The 18079-nt window shown below is 52.7% G+C and overlaps 2 protein-coding genes across 4 annotated transcripts in view; both read right to left on the reverse strand.

Moving 5' to 3' along the window:
• The window catches only part of SOX13 (SRY-box transcription factor 13), a 42503-nt gene extending 33188 nt beyond the window's left edge, over positions 1-9315 (reverse strand). For both annotated transcript variants that reach the window (XM_069771761.1, XM_069771756.1), the window contains exon 1: positions 9077-9315. The gene's annotated coding sequence lies outside the window, so the exon portion shown is untranslated. The remainder of the gene's footprint in view (positions 1-9076) is intronic.
• Positions 9316-11503: 2188 nt separating this feature from the next.
• Positions 11504-13762, reverse strand: LOC104312316 (small nuclear ribonucleoprotein E). Of its 2 annotated transcripts, XM_069771765.1 has the most exons (5): positions 13595-13762; positions 13422-13448; positions 12830-12892; positions 12514-12592; positions 11504-11772 (listed from the first exon to the last, which is right to left on the reverse strand). In XM_069771765.1, the coding sequence occupies exons 1-5, from the start codon at positions 13646-13648 to the stop codon at positions 11717-11719; spliced, it is 279 nt and encodes a 92-aa protein (XP_069627866.1). In that variant the 5' UTR covers positions 13649-13762; the 3' UTR covers positions 11504-11716. The 2 variants fall into 2 exon arrangements, with proteins under 2 accessions (XP_069627866.1, XP_069627867.1); XM_069771766.1 differs by lacking the exon at positions 13422-13448 and having other exon boundaries at positions 13613-13663.
• Between the last annotated feature and the right edge of the window lie 4317 nt (positions 13763-18079).

An 18079-nucleotide genomic window follows, 5' to 3' on the forward strand; every position in this document is an offset into this window, starting at 1 on the left:
ATAGGAGGGATAGCTTTCTGAATGTGGAACCAGAGGAGAAAATGGCACGAGTGTGCTGGGAGCTCCAGGAAAGGACGGGTGCCTTGCGGGAACATCACTCCCTGCCCAAAAGGACAGATCTAGCTGGATCAGAAAGCATCTGGGTGCTGCAGACAGGGTACTTTGATAACATGCCCTGCAATAACAACCCCACGCTGTTGGTAAATGCACTGGTGCATAACCACATTAGCGTGACCCCGGGCTTAAAACGCAGCCAGCCCATTACCAGGCGGGACCAGACACCGGGAGACCACCGGGAAGGCCCCAAAGGAGAGTTTTCTGGGCAAGAGCTGGATGAAACCTGTACCAGCTCCACTAAAACCCAGGAACCATCGCAGGCACAGCAAGCGAGCTCTCCATCGTGGGCTGGGAAAGCCTGTCTGATGAGAGCAGCCACGCACCAGCTCCCATGGCACATCCCAAGGGCTACTGCTGTTTTACACCAGCCGAGGATGCGGGATGCTGGGGACAGCAATGGTCCAGCAACCTGTACAAGCAGAAGGCAAGACAAAGAGGGCACAGAGCAGAACCCTGTCCTGCCCAAGCCTCGTTGGCCATAGCAGTGCCTGCACAGCCCCTGCATAACAAGAAAAAAGGGGAGTCACCGGCCCACCTTTTCCTGTGGCCCCAGGTTGTGCAAAAACCTGAGCTTGGTGGTTGGCAGGAAGAGGCTAGATCGGTTGGGGACATCCTCACTCAGGGCAGACAGACTCTGCTCTGGCAGACCAAGCAGGGTAAAACCAGTGTCCGAGCATGGTAGAACTGTGACCTGCAGATTAACCCCTCCAAACCATGCCGTTGCCTCAGCTCACCGGGGCTGGGTGACTGGCCCATGGCCATGGAGCAGGGGATGGGTGCACAGGGATGCCAGGGAGCCATGCCCAGCAGTAGCCGGGCAGCTCTGCCAGCACCTGGGGGGGTTCTCAGCCCAGCTGGCACCTCTATCCCTGCCTGCACAATTCAGAGGTTAAAAACTTAAGTGTTTGAAACGAATGCAGCTGGGAAAAGCCATCTTTCTGGTCTGCCCAGTTCTGGTTTCAGTGCAGCTGGCCGAATGCAAAGCTCAGGGCTGATAAGCCCTGGACGTGAGTCATAAAACATGCCACCCCAGAGCCATCGGCTCCAGCTCCTTCCGCAGTGCCAGCCCTGCCACGACTGCCCAGCGGTGCTGGGGGCCCAGCCTGGCCCTTGCAGGAGCCAGCATCGACTGATGCTCATCCATCACCGAAGCCGCATCGTTCCTGGCATCGGTGGGTCGGCTCAGCCAGCTCTGCCCACCCACCCTCTTGCTCTGCCCTGCTCTCCGAAGGGCTAAACCTGTTTTTATTACAGAGCTGGCACCAGGAAGGCAAAAAGAACCAAACCCCCCTCATCTCTCTATCTGCAGCCATGCAAGGAATATTGTTCAGTGCAGCACAAAAGCATCCCTGAAAATAGAAGCGCCAGGGCCAGGCCTGCCAGTGGCTGTGTGAGATAACGTCTACTTGCAAACAGTGTGCCTTTGTGCCGCTGTCACTGTCCCCATTGTTCAGGAGCCTATTGCCTCGGGGATATTGTTCCCTTCTTTTGTCTCAGCCCGGCTCCTTTTTGTTTGACTTTACTTACCATTTCATTCCTCTCCTTTGTGCTGGGGTTCTTTCTTTTGTCTCTCTCTCTCTCCCTTTTCTCTGTGTGATTTGTATTTAGCAATTGTTCCCGGCCTGTTGGAAACACAATGTACTCCGGGCTCTTTTCTCTCCTCCATTCATTACCTATTCAGGTGGGTTTGTCTGCCCATAGGTAACCGGGAGGAGTGGGGGCCTCCAGGAGCTCCCACACCTCCGAAGGAGCCGGAATGCAGGAGAAGGCTGGCAATGGCCTTTGGGGACGGCGGGGTCACCGTGTCCCCGAGCCCGGCACTGGGTTCCCCTCTCTGTCAGTGACAAATAAGCACCAGGAAAAGGATAAATGGGACCCCAACTCACCGCTGCCCTGCTCTCAGCAGATGAGCCGAGGATGCTGACACAGACACGATGGTGACCATGTGCCACAGCCACATGCCTAGCTGGGAAGCGGAGGCATGGAGAGGTACCCAGGTCCAGCGCAGCCGGGGAAGGAGAGGCACAGAGAGGCGCAGTGCACTGCCTGCTCTGACTGCCAGAGCCAGGATGGGGATCTGAGCCCTGATCCACACCGGGTCCAAACCCGGCCAGACAGCCCTGGCCCTGGCGGTCCCCAGTTAACGACAACCTTGGCTCTCCCCTGTGCCTTTCTTTTGGGAGCCAGTGAAGGGACAAGGAGAGCATTCAATGTCAGGAAACACCAAGGCTGCCTTGCAGCAACGTTCCCACTGCCCTGACCCCCCCCAGCGTCTCCCCCATGCTGCACAGTGACGGGTGCCCTCCGAGAGGAACCCTGGAGGCTGCAGGGTGGGCAGCCACCCCCACCCCACTGCCAGACACCAGTGCCCAGGGCTGCTGCAGCCCATCTGGCAAAGCAGGGAGGGTATTCACCCCTCTGCTCCAAGACAGCCCCTGGCAGCTTCTGGGGACCACAGGGAAGCAGAAAACATCTGAGGGCTCGATCCTTGGGGATGGCTGGATGTGGCCAGGAGACAGGGAGAAGAGAGCAGAGGCATCCAGGAAGCAGCTCAAAGGTCCCCAAAGTGCCCCAGTTCCTGCAGAATGGTGGGGTCCCCTCGCACCCCATCCCTTTCTGCTGCCTCTATCCCCTCCTGCCTCCTCTCCAGGCCCACCCTCCCACAGAGCATTGGGGGGTGTCTGCAGCGATCAGGGTGGGCACAGCCACTGGGGCTGTTTCTAAACCCACGAGAAGGAGGATACACCAGGAAACCTTCAGGGAGTGCCGTGACGGCAAGAGCTGACAAGTGGCCATCCCCGGAGACAACAAAGCCCCGCTGTTCTCCGGGGCACGGACCGCATGACCTAACGGGACTTTTCCATCCCTCCCGCTGATGAAACCCCGAGGATCAAAGCCTGCTAGAAACCACCTCCTCCTCTCAGGCACAACCCGCATGGACGGGGAGACCACAGGGACCCCCGAGACTCACCCCACGAGCGAGGGATGGGAGCCGTGCGAGAGGGCTGGGGGGACAGCAAGCAGCGGGTCCTCGGGGATGGTGTGAGCCCCCTGAACGCAGACGGCCCCGGGGCCGCAGGACAGGGCTGCGGGGGGGCGTGCCTGGGAATAAAGGGAGCAGACTGTGGTCTATTGTTTCATTGTTATGGCTTCAAAGGACAATGGGGCATTGTTGTCTCTGGGGATCCCATTGTTTGCTTTCGCTGCAGATCCCAGCCGCGGAGTGGATGGAGGTTTCCCGAGGGCCAGGCAGGCTCCGTGTGTGGGACACTAAATAACGAGGCAGGCATGTTTCCCTCCCCACCCCCTCCCCACCACCTCCCCACCACCCTTCCTAAAAAGGCACGGCACACTGCAGCCCGCCTGTGCCCGCGCTGGCCAGGGCACGGCGTGGCACAGCACGAGCAGAGGTGCCAGGACCACCCATCCGAGCGGGAAGCACGCAGAGAAACCCCCACACCCCACGGAGATGGGGCGAGAGCAGGGAGGGTTCACCCCGGTGGGACTGAGATCAGTCTCTCCATCCCTGCGGACTCCAGCGAACCTGTGCCAGGGTGAGGGGAAAAAAACCCACCCAGCATTTACGGTGGGAGCCGAAGTCCCATCTGCTGCCAGGAGCCATCCACCTCTGCAGCAGAGAAGGATGGAGCTGCCGCACTGGTGCTGGCTGGCAGCCCGGGGAGGTGCCCAGGCTCCAGCCGTGCTGGATGGGGCTGTGGCCCCACTGCCTTCCCAGAGACATTTGCTGGTGCTCCCCTCCCCATACTTGTAGGACTTGCACCGTGGCCGCCTTGCAACATTCCTACGTTTTTGCTGCCTCCTCTCATCACACAGCATCCCCTAAAGCCCGCCATCCCTCCGGCACACAGAGCAAAGGGCGTTTGCTGTTGTCCGCTGCAAAGCCCAACTTCTCCATCAGTACTAAGGAAAAGGTACTTGGTGCCATCAAAGGGACTTGGGAAAGGACGACGCAGCCCTGGGTCCTCCTTTCACTGTTTGTGCAGCACCCCAGGCCCAGGACTTATTTGCATAGCTCCTTCCTATGTAAAAATAAATCTGGGTGCTATACAAAAGCTGGGGGAGGGGGAAGGAGCAGGGAGCCATCTCCAGCCCACAGCTGAGCCCTCCAGAGCCTGCCGCTGTGATGCCAGAGGTGCGCTGGGAGATTGATGGAGCAGGAAAGAGATACGCTCTCCCTGGAGACACCCTTTCTGCTGCTCACAACAGCTGGTGAAGGGAGTAACTTCGCTACCATGCCCCACCACCACGCAGGGAGCTAGGCTCAGACCCAGCAGAACCCCCCTCCCCAGGGGTCCGACTACCCTCCCACATAACCCGCAGAGAGGTCCCAGACAAGCTGGAAGAGCTGGCTTGCACGGCCTGGCCCCCCACACTCCCCCCCTGCTTCTTGGAAGGCAGTCCTCTCGCCGGAGGGCTGAGAGGCTGCACAAGGTCTGGGCTCACATCAGCTGCCATCGAGCATCTTTCCCCACTGCCCAAATGCACCTTGGTGCTGCCTGGGCACCAGCCGACCCCCCACTCTTGTCACCCTCAGAGGGGGAAGAGCCCAGCCCAGACTGTCAGTAGCCCCAGGCCAAGCTCGGCTTGGCAAGAACAAATAACAGGGTTCAGGTTTTTCAAAGGGAGGGAAGCAACTGCAGATAATAAAGGTATAAATTCAACCCAGGTTTGTTTGTTTATGTTTTAAACCTGGGAATTCCCACTGCATCTAATCAGAAGATGAGAGTGGACCTTGCCTCTCAAATGCCTTTAAGATTAATTTCTGGAAAAAGCACTGAGGGATTTGTTTGGGGATCAATAGAAGCTCTTTGGGAAAAACACTAAGGTATGATAAGAGGCACTGGATCTTAGCACCGCTGCACTGCGTGCATCTAACCAAATCCCTCTGCTCCCCAGGGCCCCGCATCTTCGCCGCAGAGCAAGGGGATGTTTCCTCCCTTGAGGAGCCCAGCTGCAGCCTGCAGAGGCCACGCACACCAGATACCAAGGGTACCCATGCCCTGGGGACTGCACCCCGTGGCTCTGCGAGCTCTGGCGCTTCTTTGGCTGCTTCTGCCGTGATCCCTGGGTTTCCTGGGGACTTGTTCTCATCCTCTCAGGCCACCAGCCCAGGGGAGGTGGCAGTGACCAGCTCCCCATAAGGGCTGGACCGACCCCAGCATGGGTACACACAGATCAGCCTGTGCAACGTGCCAACCCGACTCCAGGTGCTGGCAGGAGCTGGCAGCAAGCCTGTCCTGCTCCAGGGGCTCTGTCATGCTCCCGGCAAGTGTTATTTACACAAATGTGCATGCACGCACATATAGGCATACACACACACGCTCTCTCCCCCTTGAATAGTGCAATTTCCTCTCAGATAAAGAGCTCCTACCGCAGCCCCCCTTTCCCTCTCCCCCCAAACTTGTGCATGTCTCATGCACCCATTTCAGAGCCCACCTTGGGCTCTGATATTATCTCACTTCCTCGATATGAATATTAGCTCTGTTGTTGATCTACGATAAAGGGATGGGCTCCAAAACACTGTATTTTGGGGAGGAGGCAGTGGTGCAATACGGTCTGCTGTGCCCCAGCTGAGAACAAAGCCTTTTCAAGAGCGGATACTGGTACCTGCTGTACTGCTAACTCGACAGCCCATCTTCACCAAAGCGTGGCTCCCGTTGGCGCTGCCCTCCTGTCCCCCCCGACACCTGCACGTGGCAAGGCGGAGGGGGCCCCGAGAGCAGCTCGGGGGTGCTTGTGCTCTGCAGGGTGACAAGCCCTCGAGGAGCAGAGAGCAGCTCTGCAGGTGCCACTGACACAAACCACGGTGAGGCACGCTGGATGTCCCTGTGCAGCGGGGGACCCTGGTGTCTGGGTCAAATGCTCGGGGTACAGCAGCTGGTCAAATTTCCCCTCTATTTTGTAGCATCTTAATGTACAAAATGCAACTGAGGTCTCGCACACCCTTTAAGATCCCTCACCAGCTGGACCTTGCCTACTTCTAACTCAGTTTACAAGGTGAAAAATGACCACCTGAACAGTCTCCTTAACTCTTAATCCACCCAACAGGGAGCACAGGGAAGGAGAGAAGTGTCCCCGGAAAACTCAGATTTATTTACGAACCAGATTGCCTGGCAGCAGGAGAGCCAGAGACAGCAGGTCGGTGCACAGCGCTGTTCCACTCAGCTGAGGACATCACACCACTCCATCAGCCATCACCCCCCCAGGGGACTACTAGATATTGCTCCTATTTCACAGACAAGAGACTGAAGAATAGCAGATAAGGCAAAATTCTGAAAAGCAGCAGGCCAGAATCAGGGCTGGACCCACAGGAAAGCTCAGTCTGCTTTTGAAGCTCTGGCGCTTGCAGTACGGCAAACCTTTCTGCAAACCTGATCTCGTATGCCTTTTCTGGTGAGACAGGCAAAACCTGGAATAGGACCCAAGTGTCCTGTGTCTTAATAAATACTCGTGTGTGAATTAAATAAACCACCCAAACCTGAAGCTATGTCATGGCTTTGTTTTACCACGTCTATACCCCAAATCCTGCAGTTAGATGACAGCCTGCCCCACAGAGCAGAGCTGTAAAAAATGATCTCTATCTCTGCCACAGACGAACCAGTATCGTTGCAGGAGAAGCCCAGAAAACATTACCCACCGTGATCGCTGTGCTGGGTGAGAACACGGCCCAAAGACAAGTGCAGGAAAATTGGGCTTAAATATCGCAGCTCAAGGCACAGGAGGGAAGAAGACCTATGGGAACAGGGTTGTCTTTTGGGTGACGGAGTTTGCTAACTACACCTTGGTCTGAAATCCATCCAGGCTTTTGTACATGGGGAACAACACCCTCCCTGCAGCCCAGGTTACTGCTGGCAAGAAAAGCAGCAACATTGACCAACTTCAGCGAAGCAAGTCCAGCTCCTTGCACGAAGGGGCCTGCTGGTATGCGAGGCAGCGGCGCGGGGGGGCGGGCGTTGCTGCTGCTAATGTGGCAGAGTTTCCCTGCTGAGGGCAGGCAAAACGCCCATGACTCATTTTTCCAAGAGATGTTACAAACAATAGTAACGATGCCCCTGGTGGGTATGAATGTGAAAAGACACGACGGGGGGGCAGCCATGCTGGGCACCTTGTGTGTGGGCTGCCAACGGAGGGTACTGCCACGAACAAAACCTGCTGGAGCCAGTTTTTGGCATTGTGTGCGACCAGAGCCCTTTTGCAAGGACTTTGGGGAAGAAGGGCAAAATGGCTGCCCAGCAAACTCCTCTCCCCGTGGCATCCTATCTGCTTGTGACGGGTACCAACCCCATCTTCAGCCAAAGAGGGCATCGGTTTTATTGCCCACAGAGAAAAATTGCAAAAACAATCCCAAACAGTTCCATCCCCATGCAAGACTGGAACAAGAACAGGCAGGAAATTTAGGAAAGCATTACAATACTTTAAGGCTGCTCTCCCCCAGCTCCTGCCTCTACCCTCCACACAAGATTTCCATATTCAGATGCTGCCCTAAGGGGACAGCTTCTAAGCTGTTTGAGTCCTTGACCTTCCACTGTTGTCTGTTTGATACCATTATTTTTAGGCACACAATCCTTAAAACATACCAGCACTTGAAATAAGTTCCCAGATAATGTGCACTAAAGCACGAAGTGGCAAGGCTTTAGGAGAAGAGGGCTCTGTGGGATCAAGGGTGGTGGCGGAGCATGAGAGAGGGAAAGTGATTTTCCCCTTGTACAGCCCATGCATCTACACATCCCATCTCCCCATCTACTTATTTTACAGACACTTAGAAGGTTACAGGCCTGAAAAGATGGCAAATGCTGAAGATAGCCCAAGCTCAGCAAGCAGACACAGGCTATGCAGGCTGTCCATTTCCATTTGCGGTGCTCCTGCCAACACAGACCCATGTCCTGCCTGAGGATGGAGCCCACTGCATCCCATGAAGCCTGAGCAAAATTGCAGTGATGCCTTTCAAGAGCTAGGAAGCGCACCAAGAAACACCTGCAAGCAGCTGGTTGGCTCAGAGGTTTAGGTTCAAGCATATATAGAATCATCCTAGAAATCATTGCATCCTACCAAAGAACCACGGAAAAACTGTTCCCTTCTGGAAAGGCAAGACCACTCTGCCTCCCTCCTCGGGGGATTCTTTCACAAGCACGGAGAGTCTCATCCCACAAAAGTACTGGGCTGGGCTAGGGCAAGCAATTCCCAAGTGCAAAAGGGAAGAAATGCAGCCGTTTTCCCAGAACCCCAAAGCCACAGGCAGAGAAAAGGGACAAATATTTACTCAAAGCACCTTCCAGTGTTGTTAAAGGTGTTAACACTTTTAAGAAAGAAGAAAAATCAAACACTACAGAGCCCCACCTGGATCTGAGTGGTCTCTCATCTGCCTGCCACAATCAGCGCAATGGTCTCAAACTGAAACGCCGCATGGTAGAGAGCTCTGTCTTATGTAACCTGTGCCATCATTAGTGCAGAAGCAGGTCTCAATCACTCGCTTTTTAGGAGTGAGCAAGCTCTATTTCTACAAAACAGACATTTGGATATGGGGAGATGGTATCTAAAACTACCATCAGCTCGATTTTTGGTTGTGACAGATATCTGAGTGCTGGCAGCAGTACCAAAACTTTCTCTGGCAAACCCACCATAAGCACTTTATTTTCTAGAGATGTGTGAACACTGAAGCATAGTATTTGCGCCACATCATGACATCCCACTGCAATATCCAGCACACTGGGTTATGCCTAATAATGCCACCTCAAGGCATCCTCTTCAAAAGGAGCCTTTACACCCCCACCCCCCAACCCACCCCGGTCCCCCCTACCCCCGCACTGGAGGGAAAGGAATTTGCACGTTATGGAAAAGTACGATTTGCAAAAGCAAACACAACAGGCTTCAAGGCAGCAGAAAGCCAAGTGATGGGAGTTTTCTAAACACAGAGCCCAACTGTAAGCATTCACTCTACCTTGCTCCTCCTCACTGCCTCTTGCTCAGCCAAAACCAGAACCTTCTATTCCTCATCCCCTTCTGGAGCAGGACACCCCAGGGTGTGGAAGAGCTGGGGAAGGTGCCAGTGCCCAGGAAATCCAGACACCCTGTCCGGCGGTCACACCATTTGAGAGCAGCCCCGCACCAGACAGCCCAGTTTGCTTTCTTCCAGGTTGTTTGGGAGCCAATAAAGCTGCCTGAATGCTGGGGAACTCTATGTTCCTGCGGAGGCTTATGACACTTTGCTGGAGGGGCAGGGGGAGCTGGCCGAGGCCGCAGCACCCCCTTCTGTCTACCGCACTCTTTTGCAGCCAGTTTTGAGTCTCATTCTGACACTGCACGGTTAAAGCGGCTCATGAGACGTTACCTTCTTGCTGCCTGCAGCTTGGAAACGCTCAGGAAGCTGGAAGGATTCAGGGTTAAAAAAAATCAGCAAGCATTTAGATGAGTCAGTCCTGTGGTTTTTATGAGGACAGACAAGTGCTTCTTGGGAAGCCAGTTCAGCAAAGCCAGAATTGTTTTTTGTGCCCCATCTATGTGCTGGTAATGCCTAGAAGCTCTGTTCTTGGACCACAACACTCCATTGCCAGGCGCTCCTCAAACAATGGGGCTGTGTTTCCTCCTGGACATCCACACACGCCTGGACTCTCCTGCAGGCTCTCTGCAGTTTTCATGGCTTCCTGCTGGGGAGCTTCTCCTTTTCTTCTGCAACTCCCCCACACACATAATTACTGCCTATTTTGGTACCTTATCATGAGATGCTTCAGAGCTGATTAGCCTGGACTTCCTTCCTCCCATCATCAACCTACTCCAATATCGACGTTCATTCGTGCTAATCTGATAATATCAAAGAGCAGAGGAGCTTTAGGAGGCATTATGGTGTCTTGAAGTGCACAATTTGGAGTTGGCAGCAGCACTGCTGATAAGAACGAGCTATTTCTCCTAACGTCCAACTCTTCTCAAAAAGCAGCCGCTTGCCAGCCACGTGCAAAGCGGAAGGACAGACCCTTGTAGGCTCTGAGCCAGTTTTGTTTCAGTGGCCCTGGATAAACTGGAGCCAAGCAATGTGATGCAATACATCCCATTAAATAACCTTTTTCTAAACACAATTAGTAAGAAGTTATACACACTTGGAAAGAGAAACAATTACTTCAAAGTCACTTCAAAATTACTTCAAAGAGAGTCTGCATTTTTATAGTTGCAAGGCCATCATCTGTCTGTAACAATGAAGAGACACAGGCAGGTTAAATTTTACAGCACTGCATCATGAACACCCCTTACTGCAACACCAAGGATAAAATGGAAAACAAATGCAAGCGACCTCTTAAAATATTATTTCATTCCATATGTGCTAGCTTCTGGTGATGACTTCTTTTACTAAATGACACTGGTAGGTTATTTCTGTTTACTCTGTGTTGAAAGGACTTTGCAGCTTGTGAGCACAAATACAAAACTACTGACTCCATTAGTAGGCTGTACAGCTGGAGCTGTTTTAGCCACTGTAGTATGTCATGCTGCCTCTCAAAAGTTTCTTACCGTGAACGTCTGCTATGATACTCCTGACGTATGACTTCTTGGAATGGGAGGAGCATGCTGGATGATGTCTGCCAGAAGACTCATATATTTCTATCCTTTGAGGTAAGAAACCTTCCATCTTGAATTTATTAATTTTAATGCTCAAGATGATTCACTATTTTGAAACTTAAATTTGTGTAAGCTTATTACATGATTTCTAGTGCAACCTGTGTATCAGGATTCATTTCTCTCCCTCCAGGTAATCTTAGTCTCCAAGTTACAATTACAGCCAAAACCTTTTTTTCTTTCTTTCCATCAGAAAAGCAGCAGAGGGGACCGCCAGTTCCAAGTAAGCTAGGGAACTTATCTTCTGTTGATGTGATAAGCAATTCAGCTCTCTTGTGGAAACTTAAATAGAACAGCCAGATCCTCAAACCAATAATAAAAATAAACCAACATGATAAAAACCCAACTGATACATCTGATATCCCAACTTATTTAACAGTGCCACGGTTTAATCTAGAAACTGCCCCAAAAAGCAAGAAATTATAGAGATTTAATCCAAACCAACTGCCCTCTCTGCTTCTCTGACATGAAGATAAAAGATATTTTACAAGAACGGCTACCAGTGAAGTTTGTAAATGCTGGATTACTATACCACAGGCCCAAGTCCCTCACTAGAAACGTGCAAGCTCAAGGACTGCATGTCACTTCAGTATCCTGAACGAGCCCACCTTGTTCACCTAATGCAGATGTAACATTCCAGAACGCACAGGTGTTTATCAGAGACTGCACAGGTCCACAGTGAAAATAACTTTGAATACATTTCTCCCCCTTCTCTACTCACAGAAGGGCATGAGACTGAAAGCAAGCAGATTTACATTCACAGTTAATGTGAAAAATGTTTATTTGCGAAATACACTGTGCATCGTTTCAAACTACAAAAGAAAAAATCACTTGCACAAAGGAATGCGCAGTTTTCAATTCTGCATGCGACACCAGTTACACATAACTTCCTGTCTACTAGCTGGTCCTGCTCCCACTAGCACTTTATTAACTCCGAAGCACCGCAGCCATTGTTCTAAGCAAAGAACAACAAATCCTAGTTAGAAACACTTTGCAGAAGAGTGATATTGTCCCCTTTTAACATGATCCGACCTGCAACACAGAGAAAGGAAAGGGGGCATTAGAGAGATGCTAGACTCTGACGATAACCTTGCACTTTCAAAAAACATTTCACAATGCCAAAGGTGCTTGCAAGAAGATGTCCACAAGACAACTGACTAGGTTTTTCTTAGTAAACAGAGTCCTTTCCCACCTGGCTGCAGGACTGTATCCATTAGTCATGCAGGGCCCACATTCAAAATTCACACTACAATGTATCAGACACAATCTCCACTCCTGCGCTCACTGTTTGAACAGCACTCTGTCCCCACCAAGAGCCCAAACACGTCACTTAGCACAGGCTGCTGTTTATCCTCGCCAGCAGGTAGTAAATATTAAATACCGCCACTCAGGTGGTTCCCTGCTTTGATTCAGAGACGACACAGCAAGTGTCAGAATTGTTCAGGGCCACCTGCGTTAAACGTAGCTGGGAGGAGTTTGATTGGATCACTCCAGCCACCCGGGCTGCAGAAAAAGTGCAGTGCAGTCCATCCGTTGTTACACACATTTGAAAGACAAAGACTCGTCGCAGGCAGAGGCAGATTCCTTCTCCTTCACGTTCAACAAAACCACCAGCTCAAGAAACAGCAGGAACCGAGACCTAGCCAGTATCCGCTCATTGTACTCCAAACTCAACACTCTTCACAGGTTTTGTGCTTTGAAGCCTTGCTACGGGGAAGGCTCACGCAGCCAGGTTTCAGGCATCGCTCGGCTTACACAGACATACTGACATACCCAGCTGTTTCCTTGATTTTGTTTTGGAGTGAATTTCCTCTGCGTCGTCCAGCACCAAGTTCATATATTCATCAAAGCCCTAAAAATCAGCAACAAAAGCCATCGGTGAGCTACGTGCCCTGCTCTAAACTTCAGCAAGAACAACACAAGCTATCGTGAGCTGTGCTGACGTGGGCTGGACAATTAAGACTACTAATTGGAGAGGCACGAGGTATTTCCACCCCCCATGCTAGTTTTTCTTGACAGGAAGAAACAGTTTTATGAATTGGAAGAACAACCAACAAAATACCCAATCCAAAGACATCCTGATACTCACAATGATGCAGCCTTCTATCCGCATGTTCACTTGCTCATAAAGCCACACCTGGATCCTGGACCTCTGCAAAACAGTAGAGGGGGAGAACAAAACGGGAACGTAAACACTCCAGACAATTTTGTCCTCTCCTGTGCATTAAGAACTCCTTGCTGCCAACAGCTTTGTAACACTCGAGGCAGTAACTCTCACGCGTGGTTTCGGTTACATCCTCGGTCATTTTTAAGGTGGTAGACTATTCTGGAAATCCTCTCTGCCTTCACTGGCGAACACGCAACAGCACAGGCTTTAAGACTGTCACGGAAAACATCCCTGCACACGTGACTGCAAGAGCAAACGCCTCTTACAAAGGTAAACTCCTTAAGGTGAGAAGGAAAAACGCCCAACTCGGAACTAGCTGTTCTTCTCACGGATCGCAACGACAGCAAGTTCTTCAGTTCAAGCGAGACCGGCTCCAAAAACCCCATCCCGACCTCGGAAAGACCCGTCCGGCGTGCCGCCCCGCTCCCCACACGGCTCGAAGGGCCCTGCGCAAGAAGCACCGGGACGTTCCTCTCACACGGGGCCGAAGCCGCGGCAGCCCGGCGGTACTCACGTTCTGCAGGTAGCGGAAGATGAGGTTCTGGAGCGGAGCGTTAAGGACGCAGCACGGCAACGAGTCCTCGGCGACACGGCCCCTCGGCGCCTCCCGGGCCCACTCAGCAGCTCCTGCCCGCCTGGCCCAGGCCCCCGCCCCCGCCAGACCGCCCCCCGCCACAGGAAGGATACGATGGGCTGCACCATCACCTTCTGCACCTTCTGGCCCTGCCCGCGGTACGCCATGGCTATAGCTGCTGCTGCTGCTACCGCCGCTGCCGCTGCCACCGCCGCTGCCGCTGCTGCCGCCGCCCCACACACGCTCCCGCCGCCGCCGCCACCGGAAGCCGCGAAGCAGGGCGGGAGCGCGCAAGGAGCCTTGGGATGCTGGCGGACCAGGCCGCTCAAGGCGGCTGGGAGGACCGGCGTCTCTACTGCTCCGCGTCGGGGCGGCGAGCAGCGGGGAGCCCCCCCGGGACACTCTGTGCCCCCCCCCCGCCCCCCAGGCAGACCACGCACCCGCACCTTTCCTGCGCCAGGGTTCGGTAAAAACGCTGTTAACTGCTGTCATGGGGAACAGCTCAACTACTGGTGAAGGCGGAGGCGGCCAGGCTACGTTTCATACAGGACCTTCAGGAGAATACGGGTATAATGAATATAGACGAACATCCCCCTGAGCTGGAAGGCAAGGATGAAGAGCGGAACATACCCCCCTTCATCCAGGAGTAAATAGTTAGTGACCTACTACGCCATCTGGACACTCACAAGTCTATGGGACCAGATGGGATCCATCCAAGGGCACTGAGGGAACTGGCAGAGGTCCTTGCCGAGCCACTCTCCATCGTCTGTCGGTGATCCTGGTCAACAGGGGAGGTCCCAGAGGACTTGGAGGCTTGCCAGTGTGACTCCCATTTATAAGAAGGGTTGGAGGGAGGATCCGGGGAACTACGGGCCTGTCAGCCTGACCCCGGTACTGGGGAAGATTATGGAACGGTTTGTCTTGAGAGCACTCACATGGCAAGTCCAGGACAAGCAGGGGATCGGGCCTGGTCAGCATGGCTTTACGAAAGGCAGGTCCTGCTTGACCAACCTGATCTCCTTCTATGACCAGGTGACCCGCGTAGTGGATGAGGGAAAGGCTGTGGATGTTGTCTGCCTTGACTTCAGCAAGGCCGTTGACACTGTCTCTCACGGCACACTCCTTGAGAAGCTGGCGTCTCATGGCTTGGACAAGTGTACTCTTTGCTGGGTGAAAAACTGGCCGGATGGATGAGCCCAGAGGGTTGTGGTGAATGGGGTGAAATCCAGTTGGTGGCGGGTCACAAGTGGTGTTCCCCAGGGCTCAGTATTGGGGCCAGTTCTGCTTAATATCTTTATCAACGATTTGGACGAGGGGATCGAGTGCACCCTCAGCAAGTTTGCAGATGACACCAAGTTGGGAGGCAGGGTCAATCTGCTTGAGGGTAGGGAGGCTCTACAGAGAGATCTGGACAGGCTGGGTCAATCTGCTTGAGGGTAGGGAGGCTCTACAGAGAGATCTGTACAGGCTGGGTCGATGGGCCGAGGCCAGTCGTATGAAGTTCAACAAGGCCAAGTGCCAGGTCCTGCGCTTCGGTCACAGCGACCCCATGCAGCGCTACAGGCTTGGGGAAGAGTGGCTGGAAAGTTGCCTGGCAGAGAAAGACCTGGGGATGCTGGTTGACAGCCAGCTGAATATGACCCAGCAGTGTGCCCAGGTGGCCAAGAAGGCCAATGGCATCCTGGCCTGTATCAGAAATAGTGTGGCCGGCAGAAGCAGAGAGGTGGTTGTTCCCGTGTATTCGGCACTGGTGAGGCCGCACCTCGAGTACTGGGTTCAGTTTTGGGCCCCTCACTACAGGAAAGACATTGAGGTGCTGGAACGTGTCCAGAGAAGGACAACCGAGTTGGTGAGGGGCCTGGAGCACAAGTCTTATGAGGAGCGGCTGAGGGAGCTGGGGCTGTTTAGTCTGGAGAAGAGGAGGCTGAAGGGAGACCTTATCGCTCTCTACAACCACCTGAAGGGGGGGGTGTAGTGAGGGGGGTGCTGGTCTCTTCTGTCAGGTGGCTGGAGATAGGACGAGAGGAAGTGGCCTCAAGTTGAGGCAAGGGAGATTGAGGTTGGTCATTAGGAAAAAAATGCTTTACTGACAGGGTTGTCAGACATTGGAATAGGCTGCCCAGGGAAGTGGTTGAGTCACCATCCTGGAGGTATTCAAAAAGCACCTAGATGGGGTACTCCAGAACATGGGTTAGTGGGCATGGATGATGGTTGGACTCAATGATCCTGAAGGTCTTTTCCAACCTAAATGATTCTATGATTCTAACAGGGAAGAATAAAATATTTACAGAAACCATGGTGTACACCAAACCCCGTCTCCACGGACAGAGCCTAGGCCGGGGACAGTGAAGGCTGACGACAGAGCAAGAGGAGGGAAGCAGCAAAGGGGAAGCCTTCCTCGCCGGGCTCTCACGCGCTCTTCCTCTCTCCCGAAGTAAACCGAGGTGGGTTGTTCCCATGTATTCGGCACTGGTGAGGCTACACCTCAAGTACTGGGTTCAGTTTTGGGCCCCTCACTACAGGAAAGACATTGAGGTGCTGGAACATGTCCACAGAAGGGCAACCGAGTTGGTGAGGGGCCTGGAGCACAAGTCTTATGAGGAGCGGCTGAGGAAGCTGGGGTTGTTTAGTCTGGAGAAGAGGAGGCTGGCCTCAAGTTGCGGCAGGGGAGGTTTAGATTGGATCCTAGGAAAAATTTCTTTACAGACAGGGTTGTCTGACATTGGAATAGGCTGCCCAGGGAAGCGGTTGAGTTACCATCCCTAGAGGTATTCAAAAAGCAAGTAGACGGGGTACTTCAGGACATGTTTTAGTGGGCATGGTTGATGGTTGGACTCGATGATCTTGAAGGTCTTTTCCAACCTAAATGAATCTATGATTCTATGATTCTATACCTGGCAGCCTCCTTGCAATGCTTAAAAAGCTTGTTGGGCAGGGCAGAGCAGGGACTCGCTTTGGCACTTCCATGTTGCAGCAATGCTTGCAGACCACGCACCCTGCACGCTGGGCCAGGGCCTAAATGTGATGGTGCTGTTGGTAACCTGAAGCTGAGGAAGCACTTCTAGATTTTTCTACGGTTCCACGTGAATTTTTGCCTCGTCAAGGTGACGTATTGAGCTATTTCTTTTCAACGGCTAGGCTTAGAGCCAGTTGTGGTTGAACATCTCCAGGCTTGGGTGTTCCCGGTCCATCTTTGCCTACTGAGCAGGTGCTTGGTAGGAGAAAGGACATGAATCTTAACCATGGGACTCAGACTGTCAACTACATACTGCTGTGAAGGAGCTCAGATAGGGGAATGCACTTAAATAACAGATCAACAGAGCTATTGTAAAATTGATTACTGAAGACACTTTTTTTCAATGCCAACATATTAGAAGCTCTTACAGGTTGTGGCACTAAGAGAGTCAGTTCCCATCTATAACATGACTGTACAACAGCGTAAAAGAAAAATTTGCCATGGCTTTGGAGAAAGCGCAACACAGAAGTATGGATTGAACTGTTGATACCCGGACCCTGAACCACCCACAGACTACCTGACAGTGCTGGCCCAAGGATATCTTTTGATACACAGACTGTGCCGGCAGAAGTCTCCTTGTAGAAAACAGGCAGCTCCCTCCCACTGGCTTTGCTAAAACTTCTGCAGTAGGAAGTGTCCTACAGAACCAAGTTACCAAACTGATGTGTGGCTTTCCCTTAATCCCCTCCCCCCGGCTTTCCAGCTTCCAACAGCACTGCCGGCATTGTGCGCACAGTGCTAGGTGCCAGCTGCCGTGTTTGGCATGTATTTTGAAATTAATGATTCCGGACTTTGAGCACAGGGGCACTGAGAGCAGGTCAGCAGGTACTTAGGTGATTTTCTTGCTCATTGTGCTAGTTCTTCAGGGACTCCAGCATCCAAACGATCTTGCACAGGATCACTTGAAGCAGGAAATGGCTGCTCAGTGAACCTCTCTCTACCTTTTAGGTTAAAGTGACTTTAAGCCAGCCGAAGGTGGAGCAGCATCCCCCAGAGAGGAAGAGTGGGTCTCTTCTCAGCTCATTCCAGTGGTCCCAGATGTCTGATGGGTGCAAGGTTGTTGGCCTGCAGGTGGAGGCCAGTGGGGAGCTGCATTTCTTAGTCAAGCGCTGCCATCGGTCATGTTCATCTGGCTTTGCAGAACGTGTGGAAAGACTTTCAAATGAAAGGCGTCACTGTGGCTTTTGGACTGGGAGATGGGTGAAATATCTTAGGCTTGAAACCGATTTCCTCTGGAGTGGTGCGCTTGCCCTGAACGCTTTGTCTCGGCCACTTTACTAGATCCCTGCTGTAAAGGTTGCTTTGAAGAATTCCTTCTCCTGCAGAGACATCTTGATGTGTCAAGCTAAAGAGAGATCTGTAGTGAAGCAGTGTGTGACCTGATGAGTGCTTCATTTGAGGGTTATTCTTTGACAGTTAGAGAAACACTGGGCCAATCAGCCCTTTCAGGAACAGACTGATTTGCCTCTCATTTTAAGGAAGGATGTCCTAATTCAGGTCCCTGAAGTGGCACATCTTCAAATAGAGTTGCTCCAGCCAGCAAGGGGCAGCTGTGCCCCGTGGCTGTGGTAAGTGAGGGCTG

The sequence above is a fragment of the Haliaeetus albicilla genome, chromosome 26 (genome assembly GCF_947461875.1).
Source record: "Haliaeetus albicilla chromosome 26, bHalAlb1.1, whole genome shotgun sequence".
NCBI classification, from domain to species: domain Eukaryota; kingdom Metazoa; phylum Chordata; class Aves; order Accipitriformes; family Accipitridae; genus Haliaeetus; species Haliaeetus albicilla.

What these genes read in the sequence shown, in the direction of transcription:
- LOC104312316 (XM_069771765.1), bottom strand. Translation starts at nt 13,648, where the DNA reads ATGGCGTACCGCGGGCAGGGCCAGAAGGTGCAGAAGGTGATGGTGCAG. An exon ending in TCTTCCGCTACCTGCAGAAC is followed by an intron (nt 12,893 to 13,421) that starts GTGAGTACCGCC and finishes ACTGTTTTGCAG; the next exon opens with AGGTCCAGGATCCAGGTGTG. An exon ending in AAAATCAAGGAAACAGCTGG is followed by an intron (nt 11,773 to 12,513) that starts GTATGTCAGTAT and finishes TCTGTGTTGCAG; the next exon opens with GTCGGATCATGTTAAAAGGG.